At 50.1% G+C, this 23,351-nt stretch overlaps 1 protein-coding gene and 1 long non-coding RNA gene across 5 annotated transcripts in view; one reads left to right on the plus strand and one right to left on the minus strand.

Annotated features, from left to right (window-relative positions):
• On the minus strand, positions 1-14,909 carry LOC110545597 (uncharacterized). 2 transcript variants are annotated; one of them, XR_002476267.2, is made up of 3 exons: positions 14,611-14,909; positions 13,669-13,728; positions 1-6,436 (listed from the first exon to the last, which is right to left on the minus strand). It is a non-coding gene; the product is annotated as an uncharacterized LOC110545597 (long non-coding RNA). The 2 variants fall into 2 exon arrangements; XR_009591514.1 differs by having other exon boundaries at positions 1-5,804; positions 6,044-13,728; positions 14,611-14,906.
• Hnf1a (HNF1 homeobox A) overlaps positions 12,869-23,351 on the plus strand; it is a 20,089-nt gene continuing 9,606 nt past the window's right edge. For all 3 annotated transcript variants that reach the window (XM_021631806.2, XM_060382565.1, XM_060382566.1), the window contains exons 1-2: positions 12,869-13,194; positions 19,638-19,837. In XM_021631806.2, coding sequence (XP_021487481.1) covers positions 12,869-13,194; positions 19,638-19,837 — 526 coding nt within the window. The remainder of the gene's footprint in view (positions 13,195-19,637; positions 19,838-23,351) is intronic.

The following is a 23,351-nucleotide window of genomic DNA, read 5'->3' on the forward strand; positions in this document are numbered from 1 at the left end:
TGGGAATAAACTATAATTTATTAAAAATAAAATAAATAAGTAAAATAAAAAATAAAATAAAATAAATAAAGGGAGAGGTAAGCTTGGGAGGTGCGCTGGGCGTGGAGGTGCACGCCTTTAACCCACCGCCTAAGGCAAGCGGGCCAGCCATGAGCCTCAATGCTGTCGCCTGGAAAATGAACCAGCTTTTACCCAGAACACAGAGAAACGGGAGCACCAACCAACGAAAAGCATTTTGCAAAAGTAGCTGTTGTCACCGCCAGGGCTGTGGAGGACCCCGTGAACATGCAGTCATGGGCTGCTGCTGTGACCCCGGGGACCTGCCCAGTCCCTGCCCGCTGCTGCACACAGTTTACCATGTGACTGCTACCTGCATTTTGACTGAAGATAAATCCCTTTCTGCCGGAAGTCTCCGAGAGACTCGAAGCTTCTCTCTCTTTGCTTTACTTCAACTGCCCCTCACGCGCCTGAGCTTCCTCTTCTACTGTAGAGTCCTCTCTGCCTGTCAGATGGCATCTGCAGGGGCCACCTTAATCATCCCAGCCGGGCTATTTATTGCGACAGACACCAAGCTCTATGCATAATATATGCAAGCCAAATATAACCAAGGCTTCTCACTGCCCGGTCTCTGTGTGGTGACTTACTTGGCAGAGGAAAAAAATGTGATTGGAGGTAATTAAAATCTTTTCCAAGCCTCTTGGAAAGTGCTAGGCTGAGTAGTTTCTTTTTATTTTTTTCGGTGGCATGAAACCAAGAGCCTTGTGCAAGCTTGAGTGGTGCTCTGCCACTGAGCCACGCCCTCCCCTATCACCAAGAGCGAGCACCAGTTTTTAAAAACATGCAGTTTCTCTTATCTCCGGCTGGCCTCAAATTCACCCTGTAGCCGAGGATGACCTAGCATTCTTGATTCTCCTGCCTCCACCTTCCGGGTGCTGGGATTAGGGCGAGAGCCACCATGCCCGGCCTTATTCAGTGTTTCAAATCAAAGCCCGGGTTTCAGGCTTCCTAGGCATGCACCCTACCTGCTGAGCCACAGCGTTAGCCCCAGAGAGACATTTGTAAAAGCTCTAGGGCTGGCGAGACGCCTCAGTGGGCAAACACGATCGCTACCCAAGCCTTGTAACCTGAGTTTCATCCCTGCTCTCTGGAGGCAGGAACTGACTCCTGCAGATTGTTCTCTGACTTCCACAACTCCACATATGTGCTTGAGTGCATCTGTAACCGTGGGATACATATTCACAGCACACACACACACACAAGCACACACACATCAGTGATGATGATGATGATGACAGGGGCATGCCTTTGATTCCAGCACTCGGGAGCCAGAGTAAGGTAGATCGAGGTGAGCTTGAGGCCAGCCCGGTCTACACAGTTCCAGGACAGCCAGAACTACACAGAGAAACCACCACCACCACAATAATAATAATAAAAGTAAATAAAATGCAAACTGCTTTGTGGAGGTATGATGGACCAACGGCACAGGGTGTGCCCTTCCGACGTGTGATCTGATGAACTTCAACAGAGATGGCCGCTGTCTCTCCACAGGATGATTTGGGAATTACAACTGGAGTGATCAAAAAACAATTCCCTGGTAGCCATGGAGGCCTTTAATCCCAGCTCTTTGAGTAGAGGCAGGTGGATCTTTATGATTTCAAGGCCAGCCTGGTTTACAGAGTGAGTTACAAGACAGCCAGGACTACACAGAGAAACCCTGTCTCAAAAACAGAAAAAAAACAGAAAGAAAAAAATTAATCTTGAGTATTTTTTTTTCAACTCCATCACATCTCAAACATTGGTGGGTTAAACTCTCTTAGATCTTTCCTGCTTTACATTTTAAATATTCTATCATTTTAATTATGTGTATGTACACACAGTTGCCATAGGTGTCAAGAGTCTCTGAGCTGGGGTCACACCTGTGACCCACCGATGGGTGCTGGGAATTGAACTCGGCAGGAGCAGCATGTGCTTTCAGTCACTGAGTCACCCTCTCTCCAGCCCCGTTTCACGTCTTAAGCACAAATGAAAACCCTAAATGGCCATGGAGAGAGGAGGGTCTGAAATCGGCTAAGTTCTTTTCTTTGTCTTTGTGGCCTCTATACAGCCATCCCTTTGCGTCTCTGGGGACTGGATACAGGTCACCCCTTAGATACCAACCTAAGAGGCTGGTCCACATGGCATCATCCTCTTCTTTCCTCCCTCCCCCACCCCCTTTCTTACTCGGGTCCAGGGCCTCAGACATCCTATACAAGCATTCTTCCACTGAGATACACCACCAGCTTAAAGACAAACCTTTGATTGTTGTCACAGGCTTTCACTAAGCTGTCCAAGCTGGCTTTGAACTCACTCTGCAACCCGGCCGACACGCAGTCCTCCAGCCTGGGGCCCTCTTGCCTCAGCTTTCTAAGTGGCTGACATTATAGGCTGGCAGCACGCAGCAGGCCCGACTCCCTCCACGCTCGTAGTCACTGTAAACACAGTCTAAGCCGCTCTTCTGCTATGGTGCTTACAGTAGGATGACAAGGGAATTCTACCCACACTCAGCACAAACCTTAAAACATTCATTCTTCACCCGTGATCAAATCCACAGTCATGGGCCCAAGACTCAGACGTGGCGGAAGAGCAACCTATCAGCCACAGAGCAATCTGTAGTTTCAATGCAGGCATATCTATACGGGAACCCGACTCCTACCCTGTGCCCAGCAATTCTGTAATATCGTAACCTGCCTTGAGACAATTGTGTATAATTGATTCCACCTGGGACAGGGGAGCAGCCCTCCAGGGAATTCCTTACATCAGCTTCCATGAGGACTAAAAGATAAACAGAGCAGGCGTGGCCGACAGGGCCTGATTTTCAGAGAGCTGGAGGTCAGTTCTCTGCATCCATATCAGGTGACCGTTAACAACGGCCTCTGAGTCCAGCTCCAGGCGATCTGATAAACTCTTCCGGCACCCTCAGGCACCCACATACGCCTGTACTCTCAGAGAAACACAGGTTCATGCGCATGAATAAGAAGATGTTTTTTTTTTTAAGGGCACCAAGCAGGCAGAGATTTTGTTTGTTTGTTTGAGACAGGGTTTCTCTGTGTAGCCTTGGCTCCTGGACTCACTTTGTAGACCAGGCTGGCCTTGAACTCACAGAGATCCGCCTGCCTCTGCCTCCCTGAGTGCTGGGCTCACAGGCGTGTGCCACTGCACCTGGGAGGCATAGAGAATTTTATCAGTGATACAGTTTAGAGTTTGTATAGCATGACAATAATAAAACACAAACCTGGTTTTTACTTGTTTTCTTTTTTTTTTTTAAGTTAGTTTTACCGTTATTTAGGAGTGTACACAGGTGTGTGGGGGGAGCTCACACATTCACAGTTGGTTTTACCCTCCAGCCCTCAGGGTCCCAGGGGTCAAACTTAGGTCATCGGGCTTGTCGGCAATTGCCTTCATCCTCTGAGCCATCCTGCTCGCCTAAATTTTTAGTTGCTTTTAAATTTCCTCTCGGAAATGATCTCCATGGCAGCCATGCTCCTCCTGGCTCAGCATGAGTGGGTCACTCGGGGAGGGGTTGGCTGTCTGGGGACACAGGGCAGAAACGCAACCCCGAGGACCCGTGACAAGGCAGCCTTAGCTTTTCTGGGCCCATTTCCTTCCTACCCAACACGGAATGTAATCCCACCTGCAATCAAAGATGGCTTCGAGGCAAACTGCCTATCACCGGGCGTGGCGGCACACACTTGTCATCCCAACCCCAGGGAGGTAGCTATCGTGCTTGCTTGGACAGCCTGGTCTCAAACCAACCAACCAATGAGGGCTGGAGAGACAGCTCCGTGGGTAAAGGCGCTTGCTGTCAAGCATGAAGCCCTGGGTTTGATCCTCAGGCACCACCTGGTGGACGGGGGGGGGGGGGGGGGGAGCCTATTCCCACAGGCTGTTCTCTGACTCCTATGCATACCCTCTCTCTCAAAAACTACCCTAAATATTTGTTTAAATTAAAAGCCAAAAGCAAAACAGAGGAAACCATGGACCTTTGTAAGGTGGTTGTTTCCCCCAGAAACTCACCCCAAGAACCCCTGGCGGGCTTTTCCCCACCCTGCTGGGCAACCCCCAGGGTTTCTGATCAGGCAGGCTTGAGCTGAGGCTGGAGGATTTGCTTGTTTAACAAGCTCCAGGGGGTGGGGCTGATGCAACTCCACTCGGAGAACAGCTAACACGTCACTCTCCTGCCAGTGGGTGGTTCACTGGAGCCTGTGCACCAACGATGGGCAGCCGGTGCTTGCTCTTTGGTGGCCTCTAGGAGAACTGACTCTCCGTGAAGCTGGCCCCAGGAGCCTCATCCTCAGGCTCACTTGATGGTTCGACTGAGATGTCCCTCGTAAGTCTGGGACCTTTGAGCACAAGTCCCCAGTTGGTGGCTCCTTGGGAAGTGTGGCCCTGGGGGACAGGCTTTGAAGTTTCAATACGATCATTCTCAGTGAGCTCTCTCTGCGCCCTGTCTTGGGTTCGAGATGTGAGCCCTCAGCTGCTGCTTGCACTGCCTGAGTCTGCTACCTCTGCTCCACCATCCTCGGTTCTGGAGCCTCCCACTCCAAGTTAAGTACTTCTTCTGCGAGTGGCCTTGCTTCTGTCACAGTAACACAGTAAAAGTGACGACCACCCCTCAGCTTGGGCTTGTTTTAGTTTATGATTCTTGGGAAACTGCCGAGCTCAAGAGCAACTGACTGTGAGACAAGTAGAGAGGGAGTTATCAGGTCAAAGCCCTGGGAGCCTGAGACAGGAAGATTTCCAGGGCCACACAGCAAGCGCCTGCCTCCAAACAGAGAGAGGACAATGAATTAATCCCAAAGGACACAGCTTGGCTGCCCTGAGAGAGAGAGAGCACTGGGAATTCTTTTTTGTTTGTTTGTTTTACAACTCATGTTTCCCAGGCACAAGATGACCGTCAGTAAATGGTGATCCTCCTGCCTCCACCTCCTGAGTGCTGGCTTTATGGGCATGCATCACCAAGCCCAGTTAACAGCCTTCTGGGGCTTGAACCCTGAGCTCTGTGCAACCTAGGCAGGCACTCTACCAACCGAGCTACGCCCTCAGCCTGAAGACTGAGAATTCTGGTTAAAACTAAAAACCTCCCGCTATTCACAACTTGGACTTCAGGTGTTTCAAGAGCTCCGTCCCCACTCATTTTTGCCCCACTGCTCTTTGAGACAATGGGCTGCCTTGGAAAGTGCCCCAACTTTTGCCTCCAATCTGCAATGCCTCAGGCTCCTGGGTAGCTGGGATTACAGCCTACCGCTGTACCGGGTTTAGGCTTAGTATATGCATATTAGCAGAGTGGAGGAAAATGCAATTGAGTGAGCTCAGACCCTCGGCGGGCAAGTGGCAGTCCCACAGGTCTCGTGGGATCTAGCCTGGCCATCTCTTGAAGACAGCAGGGTAAAAGGGTGATGGTGACATCACGGAGGCCCCAGTGCTACTTCTGGAAGGAATTAGTCCGTATTTGGAATACCGCCACCCCTGAGTTTTCTGCTAGCTTAGCTAGACCCAATACCCAATACCGGATGATACTGAATTGTTATTTTCTGAACTGACCTGGCCCAGTGGATCCTTCCTGCAGCTCGTAAAGCCACACCCAGGTTTGCCTGAGTGCTAAGGACCCCCATCACGCTTGAGTAGAAAGCACTCACCCAGCGAGCCCTCTCCAGCTCGAGTTCCCAGCCCGCGTTTCACCTTTTTGCTCACTTTGATTGGCATCTTTGTATCACAGATGTCCTTGGGTTTTTACTTGTGGGAACCAGATTGTCTCCTAAAAGTACCTGGAGAGCGGAGAAAGCAGGTGAGATCCCGGCAAGACTGCCTGAAGTGTTTGCTCAAACAAGAGATTCTCAGCCATTTGGGCAAGGGACTCCGATCCAGGAACAACGTGGGTGGATCCGAAAAAAATTTCCCCGACTGCGAATTCTTAGGCAAGGACTAGCAGAAAGCTTTAGCGAATGGAGGTCGAGCGCCCTCTTCTGATGAAAACGGGGATTGCACCAACGCGGAAGGACAGTACCTGCGCTGCCACCTTCTGGTTCTGCTGCCCCAAGTTCTTCTCTGTCCAGATCAGAGCTGGATACGAGGAATGAAAGCAAGGCCAAATTGTCCTGTTCTCCACCAGTTCACGTCTAACGGGACTGACAACACGCCTTCTGTAAATCCAGGAACATGGTGGAAGGAGAGAGCTGAGCTGTCCACCTGCTTACCCCACCACACACGATGATGATGATGATGATGATGATGATGATGATGTTACTCAAGGGCCAGGCACACCCCAGTATTCTTTCAGACGACAAGGACCACAATGCAGAAATGTTGTCACAACTTACGGACTCCACTCAGAAAATACTTCTTCGGTCGTGTAAACGGCGCGGGCGTCTGGGAACAGGCGCACCCTTATTCTTGCCGCCTGCATTCACAGCCAGGTGCACATGCAAAGGAGGGTGAGTTAAAGCCAAGACTGCTCTGGGATTGGCTGAGCCAGCATCCTTCTTACTGAGGCAAAGAAAAGCTAACCAGGTGTGTTCACCCAACTATTTTTTTTTGTTTGTTTTTTTTTGTTTTTAAACTCTTTCTGTGTCAGTGGAGGCCCTTAAGTTCTAAAGTTCCCAAACCATGCAACCCAGGACCCAAAAGAATGAGCTTAGGTCTAGCGGGTAAGGCAGAGACGCCTGTTGGGTGCCTTGCAAACCACCGACTCCCAGATCCTTCAGTCTGATCAAGGAAGCAGCTCCCATTCTTTGTCTACGGTACCTTCCCGAGGCCAGTTTTCCCGAGGCCAGTTTTCCCGAGGCCAGTTTTCCGGGCCTGTTGATACTGAGTGAGTGGTGTACAAAAACGACCCCAGAGCCAGAAACGAAGGAAGTAGATTCTAATCTAATGCCAAGGTTCGAGCAGTTATGCTGAGTCAACAGGCTACCTTACTGCTAGGACATCATCACAGGTGTTAGAAAAGAAAGAAAGAATAAAAACCCAAAACAGAGCATGCCTTTAACAGCTCTTAGAGACAGAGGCAGGTGGACCTCTGTTACGTTCAAGGACAGCCTGATTTACATAACAAGTTCCAGGCCAGCCAGGCTATGTAGTGAGACTCTTCATGGTAGTTTGAATGAGAAATGTCCCTTAGGCTTCGGAACACTTGGTTCTCCCGCTAGTGACATCAGCTGAGGAGATTTAGGTCATGCCGTCTTGCTGGAGGCTTTGAGATTCAAAACCTCCATCACTTACAGCTGAGTTCTGAGCCCTGCTTCAGCCACCACGCAGGCATCCCTCAGCTGTAGAAGCACGAAGCCACCGAGGAGAGCTCATAGTCCTCTCTCTGGTCATCGGCATGGACACCCGGACAATGCCTGAGACCGAAGCACCAGGGGTCCCACCCCCACAGGGGGCTGCCCGCTCATGCCAGGCAGTTTGGTTTAGATGCCAGCTCTGAGGGACTCTGATCCTCACTGAAGCCCTCTCCTCCTCTCCTTTCTTCTCTTCGGAATGGAACTATAACAGAACTATAATGGAACTATAACTATATTCAGAGGTGTCTGAGAACCCAGTCCAAGAATGAAGCGTGCAGCAGAGCCAAGCCAAGCACGGCGCCTTCATCTGTACCCACGGCTACAAAAACAGATGGGAATGGGTAATTTACAACAACCAGAAAGCAGTTGCGGTCATGATCCTAGAGGCTGGAAAGTCCAGCATCTAGCCAAGAAGGCTTCTTACAAAACCATCCATGGGGGAAGGCAGAAGGGCAGGAGGCGGGCACGTTCCCTTTCCCAGCAAATTCACTCTGGGCAACTAATCCGCTCTTGAGATAAGGGCAAGAAGTTCTTGATGAGGCCGACACTGAGCACTGCAGGTGGTTTCCAGACTTTGAAGAAAACATTCAAACCATAGAGCATTGGATTGGACCTCATTAACACACATACACACACACACACCACAAAAACCCGTAAAACATGGTTAGTTGTAATGAGATATATTTAATGAATACTTACTGAGCATCTACTGTTTAGCTCAACACTGTATTCCCAAGCATTATACGAGCTCTGGGCATACATCTGTGAACAAGGCAGAGGAGACCCCACCCTCATGGGGCTCACATTCTAGAAAACGCACAACCGGTCTACACAACCATGCCCGTTACTTTTCCCATTGCTGTGCTTAATGAAAACAGATCCTCAGGAGGAAAGGGTTTATTCTGACTCATGGTTGGGGGGAGGGGTTGCCCATTGAAGTAAAGGAGGCATGGCCACAGGAGCATGAGCCCCCTGGTCACATGGTAGGAAATAAAACCCAAAATAAACAGGGAGAGAGAAAAGAAATGAGTGAACTTTATTTTTTATTTCTATTTATTTATTGGTGGCTCTCTCTCTCTTTGAGGTAGGGTCCCTGGCTGTGCTGAAACCCTTTATATAGACCAGACTGGCCTTAAATTCAGAGATCTGTCTGCCTCTGCCTCCCAAGTGCTGGAATTACAAGCATGTACAACCACACCTGGCTTTCTTTCTTTCTTTCTTTCTTTCTTTCTTTCTTTCTTTCTTTTTTCTTTCTTTCTTTATTTTGAGACAAGGTCTCCCCTAGCTCAAGTTCACTATGTAGTTGAAATTTACTTTAAATTCATAATCCTCCTGCTTCCACCTAATTAAAAAGTTTTTAAATGAAAAATTGTCAGGCACAGTGGCACATGTCTATAATATTATCATTTGAGAGTCTGAAGCAGGAGGATTATGAGTCTAAGGCTAACCTCAGCTACTTACTGAAACAAAAACAAGCAACTAGTTATGTAGAAAGACCATATCTCAAACAAACAAATAAATAATAAAATTAATTGAAAAATGCCAAATCCCAAAGTGGTAGGCACAGTGAACCACATCTTTAATCCCAGCACTCCAGGAGCAGAGGCATGCAGAGCTCTGGGAGTTTTAGGGCCAGCCTGGTCTACATAACAAGTTCCAGGACAACCAGGGTTCCTGCTGAGTCCCTGCCTCAAAACCAAACCAAACCAGAGCCATAAGCCAGCTGGGCTCATCCGTAAAGGTAGGTGCTTACCACTGAACCCTGCAAGTCTGACTAAATCGGTTCGGTGCTTGGAGCCTGGAAAGTGGAAGGTGAGAACAGAGGTCACCAAATTGTCCTCTGATTCCATACGTGTGCCATGGCAAGCACCCCCTACACATATTTAAAAAAAATAAATAATTGAAAAACAAACAAACAAAACCAGAAAGTAAATAAATAAGTGTCTTGGTTAAGGTTTCTATTATGGCAGGAGGCACCTCTGGGAGGAAAGGGTTTGTTTCAGCTATACTCTCAGATCACAGTCCATCACTGAGGGAGGTCAAGACAGGATCCCGGAGCAGGAACCGATGCAGAGGCCATGGAGGGTGCCGCTCACCGGCTTGCTCCTCTCCGCTTGTTCAGTCTGCTTATACCATCTAAGACCACCTACCCAGGGTTACACCACCCACGTGAGCTGGGCCTCCCACACCAATCACCAAGCAAGAAAGTTCATCACAGGCTCTTCCCACAGGCCAACCCAGTGGGAACATTTTCTTGGTGGAGGTTCCCTCTTTCCAAATGACTCTAACGTGTCAGGTTCACATAAAACTAGCCAGCACCACAAGTTAACAATAAAATAATTTAAAATTAATTATAAGTGAGTGCAATATATTACAATAATGAATTTTCTTCTTCTTCTTCTTTTTTTTTTTTTTTTGTTTGTTTCGAGACAGGGTTTCTCTGTGTAGTCTTGGCTGTCCTCGACTCGATTTGCAGATCAGGCTGGCCTCGAATACACAGAGATCCGCCTGCCTCTCCCTCTCTGAGTCCTGGGCTTATAGGTGTGAGCCACCGCACCATGAATTTCATTTTAATGAAATATCATTTAAATCATTTTAAATTTTAACTTAATTGTTTTTAAATGCTTTGCTGGGGACAGGACTCAGGGCTCATGCATTCAAGCGTCTGTGCGTGTGCATGTGCGTGTGTGTGTGTGTGTGTGTTTGTGTGTGTGTGACCATTAAGCTACTTCCAGCTCTTTTAACACTTCCTCCTAGCTTTGCTTTAAACTTTTAATCCAGTTCATCAAAAGTAACACCATTTCAACAAGAAATGGCCTCAGCCACCATCCAAGTTCTCGGTAGCCATGTATGGCTGGTGGTAGAATTGTTGAGGGGGACTTTTTTTCTTTCTTTTCTTTTAAGATTTATTTATTTACTATATACACAGTGTTCTGCCTACATGCCAGAAGAGGGTACCATATATCACTATAGATGGTTGTGAGCTACCATGTGGCTGTTGGGAATTGAACTCAGGACCTTTGGAAGAACAACTAGTGCTTAACAACCAGTTAAGACCTCTGAGCCATCTCTCCAGCCCGTGGGTGACTCTTGTGTGGAGCACCAGATGTGGGAAGGGCCTCGTGGGAAGGGGACAAGGTTTACCACCGTCATGTGTGCGTGGCTCACCAGCTGCTGGTTTTCTGGCTGTTGCCTCCTCCCCACCCATGCGCTGCAGGACTTGGCCCTAGCTCCAAAGAACCTTGAAGGCTCTGGAAACAGCCCGGCTCAGGCGCGCAGCTCTCCTCACCAGGAGAAAGATGCAGGGGACCATGAGGGTGAAGTCCCTGGAGCCCAGCTAGGATGAAATCAGGGAAGGATGGGCTTGTTTCTAGTGAAAAGTGTGATATTTTATTCACGGATTAAAAAAAAAAAATTAACTTGTAGTATGTAGTGCAGGCTAGCCTAGAACTCCTTGTCCATGTGCTAAGTATTTTAAATTGATGAAAAACTGAAAAGATGAAAAGACACATTCACATAAACTGTTGGATATGGATGTCCTGAGCAGCACTGCTCGCCACAGCTGAAACACGGGGGGAACCATCCGTGGATGTATGGGGAGAGCCACATCTCCTCAAAACAATGGGCGTCCATTCTCTATGAAAGGGATAAAGGGACCTGTGCTCTGACTAGTGAGCTTTGTCACAAGGCTCTACTCCATTTGCATGAAATACCCAGGGTGGGAGGGAAGGAGGAAAGGAGGGTAGTCCCTGGCTGCCAGAGGCTGGGCTAGAGATAGGTCTCTCTGTAGATGCGCAGTTTCTTTTGGGATGATGAAAATGGCTCTGAGTTGATGGGATGGTGTGGTGCAGGGCTGGGGTATACTAAAAACGGGGAAGGGAGCCCCTCAAGTGGCTCAGCAGGTAAATGCGCTGCTGGCCAAGTCAGACCAGCTAAGTTCCCACATGGTGGAGGAAGAGCACTGGCTCCTGCAGTTGTCCCCTGACCTCCACACCCAGGCTGTCACACACACACACACACACACACGTTAAAAAAGATTTTAAAAAAATGAATCTCTTTCATTAAGTAGTTCTGAAGAAAATCATCCCAAGAAAAATGAAAAGGGTGCATTTGGTGCTGTGGTTGAGGCTCTTGGTACTTGCCCGGCATATCTAAGGCCCTGGTCCCAGCACTTTGTAAAACTGCCTATGCTACAGGCCTGTACCAGCACTTGGGAGGTATAGGCAGGAGGATCAGAGGTTCAAGGTCAGCCTGAACTACACAGTAAGATTGTCTAGAAAAAAACAATACACGTGTGTGCACACACAGAGAGACACACACAGAGACACATAGACACACACATAGATATACAACACACATTGACACATACACACACATACTAATACATACACAGACACATAGAGATACAGACACACATAGACACAAACACACAGACATAAACACATGCACACACAGACACATACAGACTCACACAGACACACACACACACAGAGATACACACAGACATAAACACATGCACACACACAGACACATACAGACTCACACAGACACAGACACACACATAGATACACACAGACACGCACATAGAAACACATAGACACACATACCACACATAGACACATACAGACTTACACAGACACAGACACACACACAGATAAAACCACACAGAGACTCCTATACACATAAACACACACACACACACTCACATACACACACTCTCTCTCTCTCACACACACACACACACACACACACACTCACATACACACACACTCTCTCTCTCTCTCTCTCTCTCTCTCTCTCACACACACACACACACACACACACACACACACACGGTTGGGATCTCACATTGATGAGAAGGGACACATCACAATAGTATAGTCCTCAAGACGGCAGTCTGAAGTGGTAAGACCCAAGTCTGGGGAGTCTGGTGTTGCGCTAGGACTGAGGTGCACTGACCTACTCCAGGGAACACGGCCTAGCTCTGTCCTTGAGAACCGGCCCAGTGGCCCAGCTTCCTGCTGCTCCAGCTGCCCAAAGAAGCCCGCCCTCAAAGTTCTCCCGCGCCCGGCTGGAAACAACCTGAGCGGTGGGCCCTGGCGCTTCTCTCAGAGGCCTCCTGGCTCCTGGTGCTTCTGTCCCTGAGCCCCCGACCCCCACTCCACCTCCCCCACCCGCCCTTATGCTCACTCCCAGTGGCAGGCCATGGCTCCCAGTCCGGTCTCTCTCACGACCATGAGGCCTGCACTTTGCAAGGCTGAAGTCCAAAGTTCAGTCCCTTCGCTAAGCACACGGATAAATATGAACCTTGGAGAATTTCCCCGGCTCCAATGTAAACAGAGCAGGCAGGGGCCCTGATTCACTGGCCGCTGGGGCCAGGGTTGGGGGCTGGGGGTGCCCACAGGGCTTGACTAGTGGGATTTGGGGGGGCGGTGGGTGCAGCGAGCCTGGTGCGTTGACTGCCAGCCTGCCGGCAAGTAGACACCGGCCGTGGGTGGGGGAGGCGGCTAGCTCAGTGGCCTTGGGCCTCGTGGCCCGGTGGCGGCGGAGCCATGGTCTCTAAGCTGAGCCAGCTGCAGACGGAGCTCCTGGCTGCCCTCCTCGAGTCTGGCCTGAGCAAGGAGGCTCTGATCCAGGCCTTGGGGGAGCCGGGGCCCTACCTGATGGTTGGAGGTGGTCCCCTGGACAAGGGGGAGCCCTGCGGTGGGAGTCGAGGGGACCTGGCCGAGCTGCCCAATGGCCTGGGGGACACGCGTGGCTCCGAAGAGGACACAGATGACGATGGGGACGACTTCGCGCCACCCATTCTGAAAGAGCTGGAAAACCTCAGCCCGGAGGAGGCCGCCCACCAGAAAGCCGTGGTGGAGACACTTCTGCAGTAAGGACCCTACCCTGTCCCCGGCACCCAGGAAAGAACTCAGAGCGGCCCGTTCTATGCTCCTGGCAAGCTCTGCGTCCCGTGGAGAGTCCTTGGGAGCTGTGGCCTTCAGGCTGGTGGTCAAGAGGGGCGCGAGCTCGAGGGGTGCTTGCTGAACCTACCCGTGCATTTCCTCTCCTCCCACATATCCCATATCCTTAGGCAGTGGGGACAGGCCGGAGGTCACTTTGAGACAGAGGACAAAGGAAGCAAGGCCCCAACAAAATGCTTGGAGAACCAGCGGCTGGGTAGAAATCTTTAGCCAGGGTGGTCATTTGTATTCCCACAAATTCTACCTTCTTTGCTAGGGGGTCAGAGCCCAGGTTTGGGGGTCACAAAGCCTCTGAGGAGGCCAGGCTGATGTTGGGGTGTTAGGGGATTTCCTGGTATGCCAGGGCCTTAAGCATCTGGCTGGGTAAGCCTGGGGTTTCTTACCTGAGGCAGATGGAGCTTAGGGGTGGCAGCCTCCCTGTGTGGCCATGTGCCCCTCACCACCTGGACAGACAACAGGTTTAGAGGCCTTCCCATACCAGACCCCCTCATCTGTTGTCTGGCTCCCCGTCTCCTGGAGGGCTGCGTGGGTTCCTGTCATGATGCCTCCCCTCTCCCCAGCAAAGCCGATCTGGTTACTAATTACCCATGCACATTATTATTTCTTTTGTTTTATAAATTTATAAATAGCAAAAGGCTCTGATAAGGCCTGTGATCATTAACCTGTAGGGATGGTGGCTGGGAGATGCCCAGTGGAGGGGGGAGGTCGAGAATGGCGACACCCAGATGGGGGAAGGGTAACCTGGGGGCCGTGGGGACTCCCCCCCCCAGTTCCCAAAGCCTCCACAATTTCCATGGGATTATCTCCCTGCTGGCTATTTTCTGTTGGGGTTTCGTATACCTAAATTCCTGTAACATAGAGATGCGCCCTGAGAAGGAAGCTGTTAGTAAATCAGCTTTACAGATGGGGAAACCGAGGCATAGACTAGGGGAGGAGTTAAGAAGGAGGGGCCTGAGGGCTGCCTGAGGACTTTGAGGATCCTCTCCCAAGAACTTCGGGAGGCAGTCTCTTTTCTGTCCAAGGTCCTGATCGTGACTTGGGGAGGGGGAGGGCTGGTGGATCCCAGCATTTCTAGAAGTGTCAGGGAGCCTCCCTGGGCCTTGGGCAAAGGGGCAGGGGAGCAGTCAGGCCCCTGACTTGGCAGAGAGAAGAGGGCAAAGGGCTGCCTCTCTGCAGGGGAGGGGCAAAGGCCCAGGAATTGCCAGAACCAGGGCACAAGAAACCTGGATGGGGTGGGGCTGGGCCTGACCTGTTCAGAGGCCCCAGGTGGGACTAGGGGCTTAAGTATGGGGCTAAGGGGCCAGAGATGCCAAGGGCCTTCTTACCTCGCTAGGTGGACCCTCTTGATCAGCAGCCCACATGGTGGGGGTAGTGGGGGCTGGAGGGGGGCTTGATCCAGAGCAGCTGAGCAGAGGTCAAAGTGTTCCCCTGGAGACCAGCAGAGTCCTGGAAGCAGAGGGGGAGAGGGATGGAAGAGAGGAAGAGGAGCTGGCAGAACAGAGGAGCCAGGAGAGGCGAGGGTCTCTGAGCAGCTGGGAGAAGGGGCAGGGGAGAGAGGCCGAGCTGGGTGGAGGCCGGAGTGCGTCCCTCCCAGGTTGGTTTTCTTTAATGCTAACAGCGTGCTATTTGCTTTCCATTTAAATTCGAGATGTTGCTATAAATTATCAACCAGCTCCTTGTTCCTGTGGAGTTTATAACTAACTACCTGGGTTACTTATTGTTCAGGTAACAAAGGGGACCTGAAAATGTCCCAGGGACAAAAGTGGGGCCTCTAGTTTTGGGACAGTGGGTCAGAACTCTGGGGAGAGGGCTGGAGGACCCCTGATGAAGGCCTGGGTAGTGGGGAGGTTGAGGCTGGCAGAGGTGATGCTAAGGACCAACTCCCCGTGGGAGCTGTTGCTTCAAAGACCTCCATTTGGAAGAGGGGAGGGGTCTCAGATCCTCCCACCCTCCTACGCATCATGTGTGATGTGAGGGCCACAGCAAACACCTCAGGTCTCTCTCGGGTCTCTGTCCTTCTCTACCGTGTGACCCTGCCTCAGTGTCACCAGGTAATGAGTAAAGACAACCTCTCTTTGGTTCTAGCTCCAGGCCCTCCCCTCCCCCAGCTTTCCCACGCTCTTTATCCCGTGATTTTGGCTTCGAGGGTCCTGGATGCACATGCCGATTTCTGCCCGGCCTTTGCCCATCCTATTCTTCCTGCTCAGGACCAGTTCCCTGCTTCCTCCCTGGCTGCCCTATCTACATGGGGGCTGTACCCCACTTTCTTTTCCTTCACCGTTTTCACCTCCTTTTCTCCTGCCCCTTAATTGTTGAGTTATTTTATTTGTCTCTGTACATTTCTTGTCTCCTGATGTAAAAACATCTTCAGGGAAAAGCTTGTAATGTCACCACTCGCCCCCCCCCCCATCCAGCCCTGACAGACGCCAGGCACAAGTGACTAGACTTCTCTGAGGACACCTCCTATTCCTCCCTGGGAGAGCACTTGGGATCCAGAGTTCTGAGCTGGCTGCCCTTGTATAGGCCTTCCTGTCTGCCAACTGCTTGAACACCAACCTCGCTGTTTCCTGACACCCTGACTTCCCCAGCCACACAGCAGCAGAGTTCTCCCAACCAAGCCCACAGGAGCAGGGCAGCACACAGGGTGCCTCACAGACAACGGCCTGCCTCGGTTTCCAGCCAGCCAGGCGGTTGGTGAGGACAACACTCAGCCACAGACTCAAGGCATGACACACAGCTGAGCGGTAGCGCCCCTGTAATTTGAGCCATCCATTTTACAGAGGAGCAGAGGAAGGCTCAGCGAGGCAAAGGACTTCCTCAAGTAATAAGGCCAGACTCGGAAGCAGCACCCTGGTGCTCCCTGCCACTCTTCTTCACACCTTCCCCGCTCCCTTCCCCTCCCATTCTTGCTGCTCAGCTTGAATCCTATTGCATGCCAGGCTTTAAAACTCACTAAGGGCTTACTTATAGATACACTAAGCTTGGGTTTCCCTCTGCACAATTTCTGAAACACACAGACACAGACACCCACCCACCCACCCACCCACACCCTTGGGTGTGCCAGACTAGCCTCAAACTCAGTGTATCAAGGGTGACCGTGAACTCCTAATCCTTCTGCCCCTCAACGGCTGTGTTTATAGGCTTGCACCACCATACCTGTTCTATTTGTTTTGAACTTTTGACTTTTTGAAACAGAGTTTCTCTGTGTAGCCCTGGCTATCCCACAGCTCACTCTGTAGACCAGGCTGGCCTCGAACTCAGAGATCTGCCTGCCTCTGTCCCCAGAGCACTAGGATCAAAGGCATGCGCCACCGCAACTGGTTTGCACCTAGTTTTGTGTGCTGCTGCAGCACCTGGATCCAGGGCTGTGTTCGTGCCTGGAAACTGCTCGCTAGCTGAACTGTGCCCCAGCCTGAGGATAGGAAAGATCTGTAATTCTACTGTATGCATGATGGAATTGGGGGACACGGGCTTTAAGCCATATTACAGGGCGATTCAGAGAGTGGGTGGCACAGCCGGGAATCTTCCTCGGGTCTAAGCCTGATCCCCAGCCCCAGCTGATAATCCAGCTTCCTCTCCAGGAGAGTGGCCCTTCAGTCTAGTCTCTTAGCACCATGGCTCTGTACACACGAGAACCAACGGCCCAAAGCCTTTGCTTTGACTCCAGAATTGGGAGGGGAAGCTGAGGACACATCTTTATTCTTTCTGGGTTCTGAGGTGGGGGCAGAACCACAGTGATGATGATAATGATGATGATGATAACAAGATTATTCGAGTTACTGAACCCTTGCTGTGGGCTAGGCTCTGTCCCAAAGCCTTTATTTCCACGGGGAACTCATTTACTTCTTCCAGTAGAGGAAGTGTACATATGCTTGCACACATGTGAGGGAAAGAGACAGACAGACAGGCTAATCCAGTAGATCCGACCCCCAACACACAAGGGGCACAGATGACTTCTCCCGGAAAAACATAAAAGATGGGTCTGCTCAGCTCTGTCCGGCATTTTTGTTTTCCATGTATTTTTTAAGATGGTGCCTCAAACTCATGATCTTACATCCTCAGCGTCTCAAAGTGCCGATCATAGGCCTGGGCCGCCATGAGTGCCTCTGCCTGCCATTCTATAACCACTTTTTCCTGATGTTAAAAGAAGTGTTTAATTCCCAGCATTCGGGAGGCAGAGGCAGGAGGATCACTGTGAGATTGAGGCCAGCCTGGTCTACAAAGAGAGTCCGGGATAGCCAAGGTTACATAGAGAGACCTCTCATCTGCCCTCCCCAAAACAAAACAGAAGTTCCTATGAATTTGAACGCTTTTGCTTCCATTCAAATGCTTGCCTTCCGTGCAAAACTCTTTCCTGTGTTTGTGCAGGGTGGCTGCTGTAGCTATTATTTTATTTGACCTAGTATAGCAGAAATAAAAAGAGATAGAGATGGGGAGGGAGAGAGAGGTTGAGGTTAGGGAGCGAGAGAAAGAGGGAGGGGAGAGAGAGAGAGAGAATCAGAGACACAGAAAAACCCCACCTCTGTACCTCTGTAACTCTGTACCTGTGTACCTGTGCTGACAGCCAAATGACCCATTCTTCCTACAGAGGAGGGAGGGAGCAGAGCAGAGGGAGGGCTGCCCTTGCCAGAGAAGGGAAGGCCACCAGATAAATGTGTTTGCAGAAGTGCAGGCTGAACTTTGTCCTCCCTTCCCTCCTAGCTCTGACTGGCAGCCAGGAAAAGGGAGGAGGGGTGAGGCTCCCAGAAGCCTCTGAACATATTGGGGGGAGGGGCAAAGCAGGTGGGGCCCCCAGCTAGATCAAACCTGGGACAAGGTTTCATGGTGCTGAACCAGAGTTTTGTCATAGGTGGAACCAGCGTCCAAATCAAACGTACTTCCTGGGTTTAAAGAGAGATTCAGGCAGCTTCGGTGACCTTAGGAGTCATCTGCCCTTCTTATTTGCTGTGCAAGTTTAGATTACTCTGGCCACCTTCTTTGTGCTGCTGCCGGTCTGGTAACTGCTGATAAAGAGGAGGAAGTCAGAGGGCCTAACCCGGACAACCTTCCTAACTGCGACCCTTTAATATAATTCCGAGGCTTACAGTGACCCCCAGCCAGAAAATTACTTCACGGCTGCTTCATAACTGTAATTCTGCTACTGTTATGAATCGTAATGTAAATATCTGTGTTTTCGGATGGTCTTAGGTGACCCCTGTGAAAGGAACCCGCTGGTGAGCTGTACTGCCTCTGAGAACAGGTGTGAGGTAGAGCTGGCTCCAGGAAGGGCAGGAAAGCCAGCAGGAAGGCTGTGGGGCTGGCCTCAGAGAGCTAGGGGCAGGTTTCAGTCCGTAGCTCAGTTTGAAATGTTAGAGGTTTGGAACTCTGTATCGCTGAGCTCCAAATGTGCCACTCAACCAGTTGGGGCTGAAAATAACTATTCATCTATCATCCATCCATCCATCATCTATCCATCTACCCATCATCAGTCATCCATCCACCATCCATCTATCCATCTGCCATCCATCAATTCATCCATCATCCATCCATTATCAGTCACTCATCCACCCATTCATCCATCACCCATCCATCATCTATCCATCCACCCATCATCTACCATCCATTCATCATCCATCCATCACCCATAATCCATTTATCCATCTATCATTTATCTATCCATCCATCTATCCATCATCTATCCATTCATCCATCACCCATCATCCATTTATCCATCTATCATTTATCCATCCATCCATCCATCCATCATCTATCCATTCATCCATCACCCATCCATCCATCCATCCATCCATCCATCCATCCATCCATTTATCATCATCCATTCATCACTCACTTCCCTGTGTATCATCCATGGCATACTGTGTCAGGCTCATTTTGGGTTCTGGGAACTAAACAGTTCTCCCACTGTTAACAGTTGTTTAAAACTCACTTAACAAGGCCAATGAGATGGCTCAGCAGGTAATGGCATCTGCTGCAGAAGCCTGGCGGTTCAAGTTCAACCTGCAGGGCCCGTGTAAAGGCGGGAGAAGAAAACTGACCTCCACACACATGTTGTAGTGCACATGCGTGGGCTCACACACATACTCATAGATATTTTTTCATATATATATTCTTCAAAAAGCATCCTATAGCACCTCTGGGTTCAGGAGGGAGGAGGAACTTTGAAGAAGTCACAAGGTGAGAGTCTTCCCTACTTGGCACAACTTCCAGTGTGAATCTGCTCATGTATATGTGTGCTCTAGCATGGAGCCCGAATACAGCTCTTCTCTGCAGAGGAGGGTCCTACTCCCCAGGACCCCAGGGTGTCAGGTGTCAGGAAGGGCCACTGAGCCGACCTGCCCTTGCTCCCTTCCAGGGAGGACCCATGGCGCGTGGCAAAGATGGTCAAGTCCTACCTGCAACAGCACAACATTCCACAGCGGGAGGTGGTGGACACCACGGGCCTCAACCAGTCCCACCTGTCACAGCACCTCAACAAGGGCACCCCCATGAAGACGCAGAAGCGGGCCGCTCTGTACACCTGGTACGTCCGCAAGCAGCGAGAGGTGGCTCAGCGTAAGTAACGCCCCCGGCCTGGGTCATCCCTGCCAGGTCCCACAGCTCAGAGGGGGGTGGGGGCATCACCACCCCATCACCCAGTCCCGTGAAACTGAGAGGGAGCCAGAGGGACTTCCCCAAACGTACTGCCCATTTTGCAGTGCCGGGGAAGGGGGCGGGATCAGTCCCAGGAGCTACAGAAACACATGCGGGGTCTCTCCTTCCGGGGGGCGCACTGCTCAATGGGAAATCGAGAGAGGGGATCGCTACGATGTAGTGAGACGAGGATTATACTAGGTTAATAAGAAAGAATGGCAATAGCTGGTATTATTGAGCACCTATTGTGTGCAGGGCTCAGCGCTGAGTAAAACGCTGAGCTGACAGTGGAAGCGAGAATAAGCCCTTCTACCCCAGGGAGGCAGAGGTTTCAGGAAGCTTCAATGGGAAGCATGACCATTACGTGTCTCTGTGGAGGCATAGGGAAGGGGGCTGTCGTCAGGAGGAACAGCACGAGAAAAGGCTCAGAGGTTGGTGTACTCTGAGACACTATTACTTAGAGACTGAGAAACTTCTGATCTCTCTCTTTCTCTCTCTCATACTTGGAATGGAACACAGAGCCGCATATAACTTACACACGTGCTCTACCATGGAGCTAGGTTTTCAGCCTCCTGTTTACTTTTTATTTTGAGACATGCTCTCACTATGTTGCCCAGGCTAGGCTTGAACTTGTGACTTTGCTGACTCAGCCTCCCAAGTGCTAGGATGACAAGTGTGTTCTGCAAATTCAATTTTGACTTCCTCTAAGGTTTGTAACAGTTGGCTGTCACTAGAAGGTATTGCGGTTTGTTGAGCTGGCCACTGACTGAGGGACTTTTAGGGTTTTTCCATTGATACGCTCTCATGACTCTTTGTTGCAAAGAACACCCACACAGGGAAAGTTCCTAGAAGGCTGCATGGGTCTGTCTAGGCCCTCTGGCCCTCTGCATTTGTGTTATGGTTGTGTAGCTGGCTGTTCTTGTGGGACTCCTTAGAGTGGGAGTGGGGGTGTCTCTGACTCTTTTGCCTGCTCTTGGAACCCTTTTCCCCTTACTGGGTTGTGCCATGCAGCCTTGATATGAGGGGAAGAACCTAATATTACTGTAACTTGTTATGCCATGTTTGGTTGCTGTCCCTGGGAGGCATGCTCCTTTCTGAAGTAAACAGAAGAGGATCTGGGGGAGAGAAGAGGTAGGGGGAGGGGCTGGAAGGAGTGGAGGGAGGGGAAACTGCTGTCTGGATGTAATGTCTGAGAGAAGAATAAATTAAAAAAAAGTTTCTAGATGTGGGGTGTTGGGGTGCAGAGTGAGTGGCTTTCAAGTTGTTGATGGACAGCTGTGAGCTGGCTCAGGGGGTAAAGTGCTTGCCATCCCATGACCTGAGCAGGATCAACAGACCCCAGGATGGAGGTTTTTGTTGTTGTTGTTTTACGATTTATTTATTTATTATTTATACAGTATTCTGTATCAACGTGTGCCTGCTGGCCAGAAGAGGGCACCAGATCTCATTGTAGATGGTTGTGAGCCACCATGTGGTTGCTGGGAATTGAACTCAGCATCTCTGGAAGAGCAGCCAGGGCTCTTAACTTCTGGGCCATCTCTCCAGCCCCCGCGCTGTGGTTGATTTAAAGATCTATTTTATTTAACTCTTTCTCTTTGTTTCATTGTCGAGATTATAATTACATCATTTCCCCTTTCCCTTTCTTCCCTCCAGCCCTCCCACACACCCCTCCTTGCTCTCTTTCAAATTCCCCGCCTCTGTTTGCACTGGCTGCTGTTACATGCATATACGTACGTGTATATACATTTGTTCCTAGCTGTAGCCTGCTCGGTCTGTACAGTGTTACCTGTGTATGTTTCCAGGCCTGACCATTTGGTATTGGATAATGAGTTGGTGTGCTCTTCCTTGAGGACACCCATTTTTCCTGCTCTCAGCATTCCTCAGTTGCCTTTATCTTTTTTGTAATACTGAGGCCTGGAGCACCCCTCCCCCTGTCCACTCTGGCATATCTATTGTCCTTGCTCAGTTCACACTGAGCTATTTTCTTGGTGAGACTTCATGGGTAGATTCTGACATTTCTAATAGTCTTGCAGCAAACTTCCTGATCCTCTGGTTCTTACATTTCTGCCCCAGTCCAAAAATGTCCCTGAGCCTTACGTGCAGGACTCGTTTTATAGATGTATCCCTGCAGCCCAGGGAATACTTGTTTGTTTATTTGTTTAGGTGTATGGGTGTTTTGCTAACATAAATTATATCTGTGTGCCTGGTGCCTTTGGAGGCCAGGAGAGGGCATTGGACCCCTCAGAACTAAAGTTACAGATGGTTGTGAGTCTCCACATAGGTGCTGGGAACCGAAGCCAGGTCCTCTGGAAGAACAGCCAGTGCTCTTTACCACTGAGCCATCTCTTTAGCCCCTAGCCCAGAATTTTTAACTTTAAAAGAGAAACTGAAGGATAGGAGAAGAATGTTCAAGACAAGCCCGAAGTATTGGTATCTTTCCATAAAATGCGGCAGGGCCTCAATTCAAACTGATGTAAGAATTTTAAAAAAGGAATTTATTGGCTCACGAATGTGAACAACCCAGGCTGTTCCAGGCAGGGTCACCTTCGGGGGCCTTAACTGACTGCTGTACATTTCGTGGCCTGACTTTTTTCTTTTCTTTTCCTTTCTTTTCCCCCTTTCCTCCCCACCCACCTTTTTTCTTTTTTTTTGTTTTGTATGTTTTGAAAGGGTCTCATGTATAACTGATTCTGGCCTCAAACTCACTACACAGCCAAGGACGGCCTTGAACTGCTCCTCCTTCCTCCAACTCCCACATGCTGAGATCACAGCTGTGCACCACCATGTAGGCTCCCTTTTCTTTTCTATTCTGTTGGCATCCTTTTCAGGGGTCTTCTCCTAGGAGCACTGACTGGTCCTAGGAGTCTTGTAGCATCATCCTACCAGCTCAGGAACCCCAGAGGCGAAAGCAGTCTTCTAGTTTTCAGTAGAATGACTTATTTTAATAACGATTTTTTAAAAAAACCTTTAAAATAGGCCTAATATACAAAAGTCTGCAGATCTTTAGTTGTTGGTGGTGAGGTTTTTGCTGTTGCTATTGTTTTATCTTGTTTTTGTTGAGATAGGGTCTCGCTATGTAGCTTTGGTTGTCCTGGAACACACTCTGTAGACCAGGCTGACCTTGAACTCAGAGATCCACTTGCCTCTGCCTCCCAAGTGCTGGGATTAACAGTGTGTACCACCACACTCAGTACCAGCGCACAGATTTTTAAGTGTACAATTCATCTGGGCCTGGTAGCCAACCTGATCTACAGTGTGAGCTCCTGGACAGCCAGGATTGCACAGAGAAAACTATCCAAAAAAAAAAAAAGTGTACAACTCATCGAAATCAACTTCCTACCTTCCCTCCTTCCCTCCCTCCCTCCTTCCTTCCTTCCTTCCTTCCTTCCTTCCTTCCTTCCTCTGTTTTCTTTCCCCCTACCCCTCTTTTCCCCCC

The sequence above is a fragment of the Meriones unguiculatus genome, chromosome 4 (genome assembly GCF_030254825.1).
Source record: "Meriones unguiculatus strain TT.TT164.6M chromosome 4, Bangor_MerUng_6.1, whole genome shotgun sequence".
NCBI classification, from domain to species: Eukaryota; Metazoa; Chordata; class Mammalia; order Rodentia; family Muridae; genus Meriones; species Meriones unguiculatus.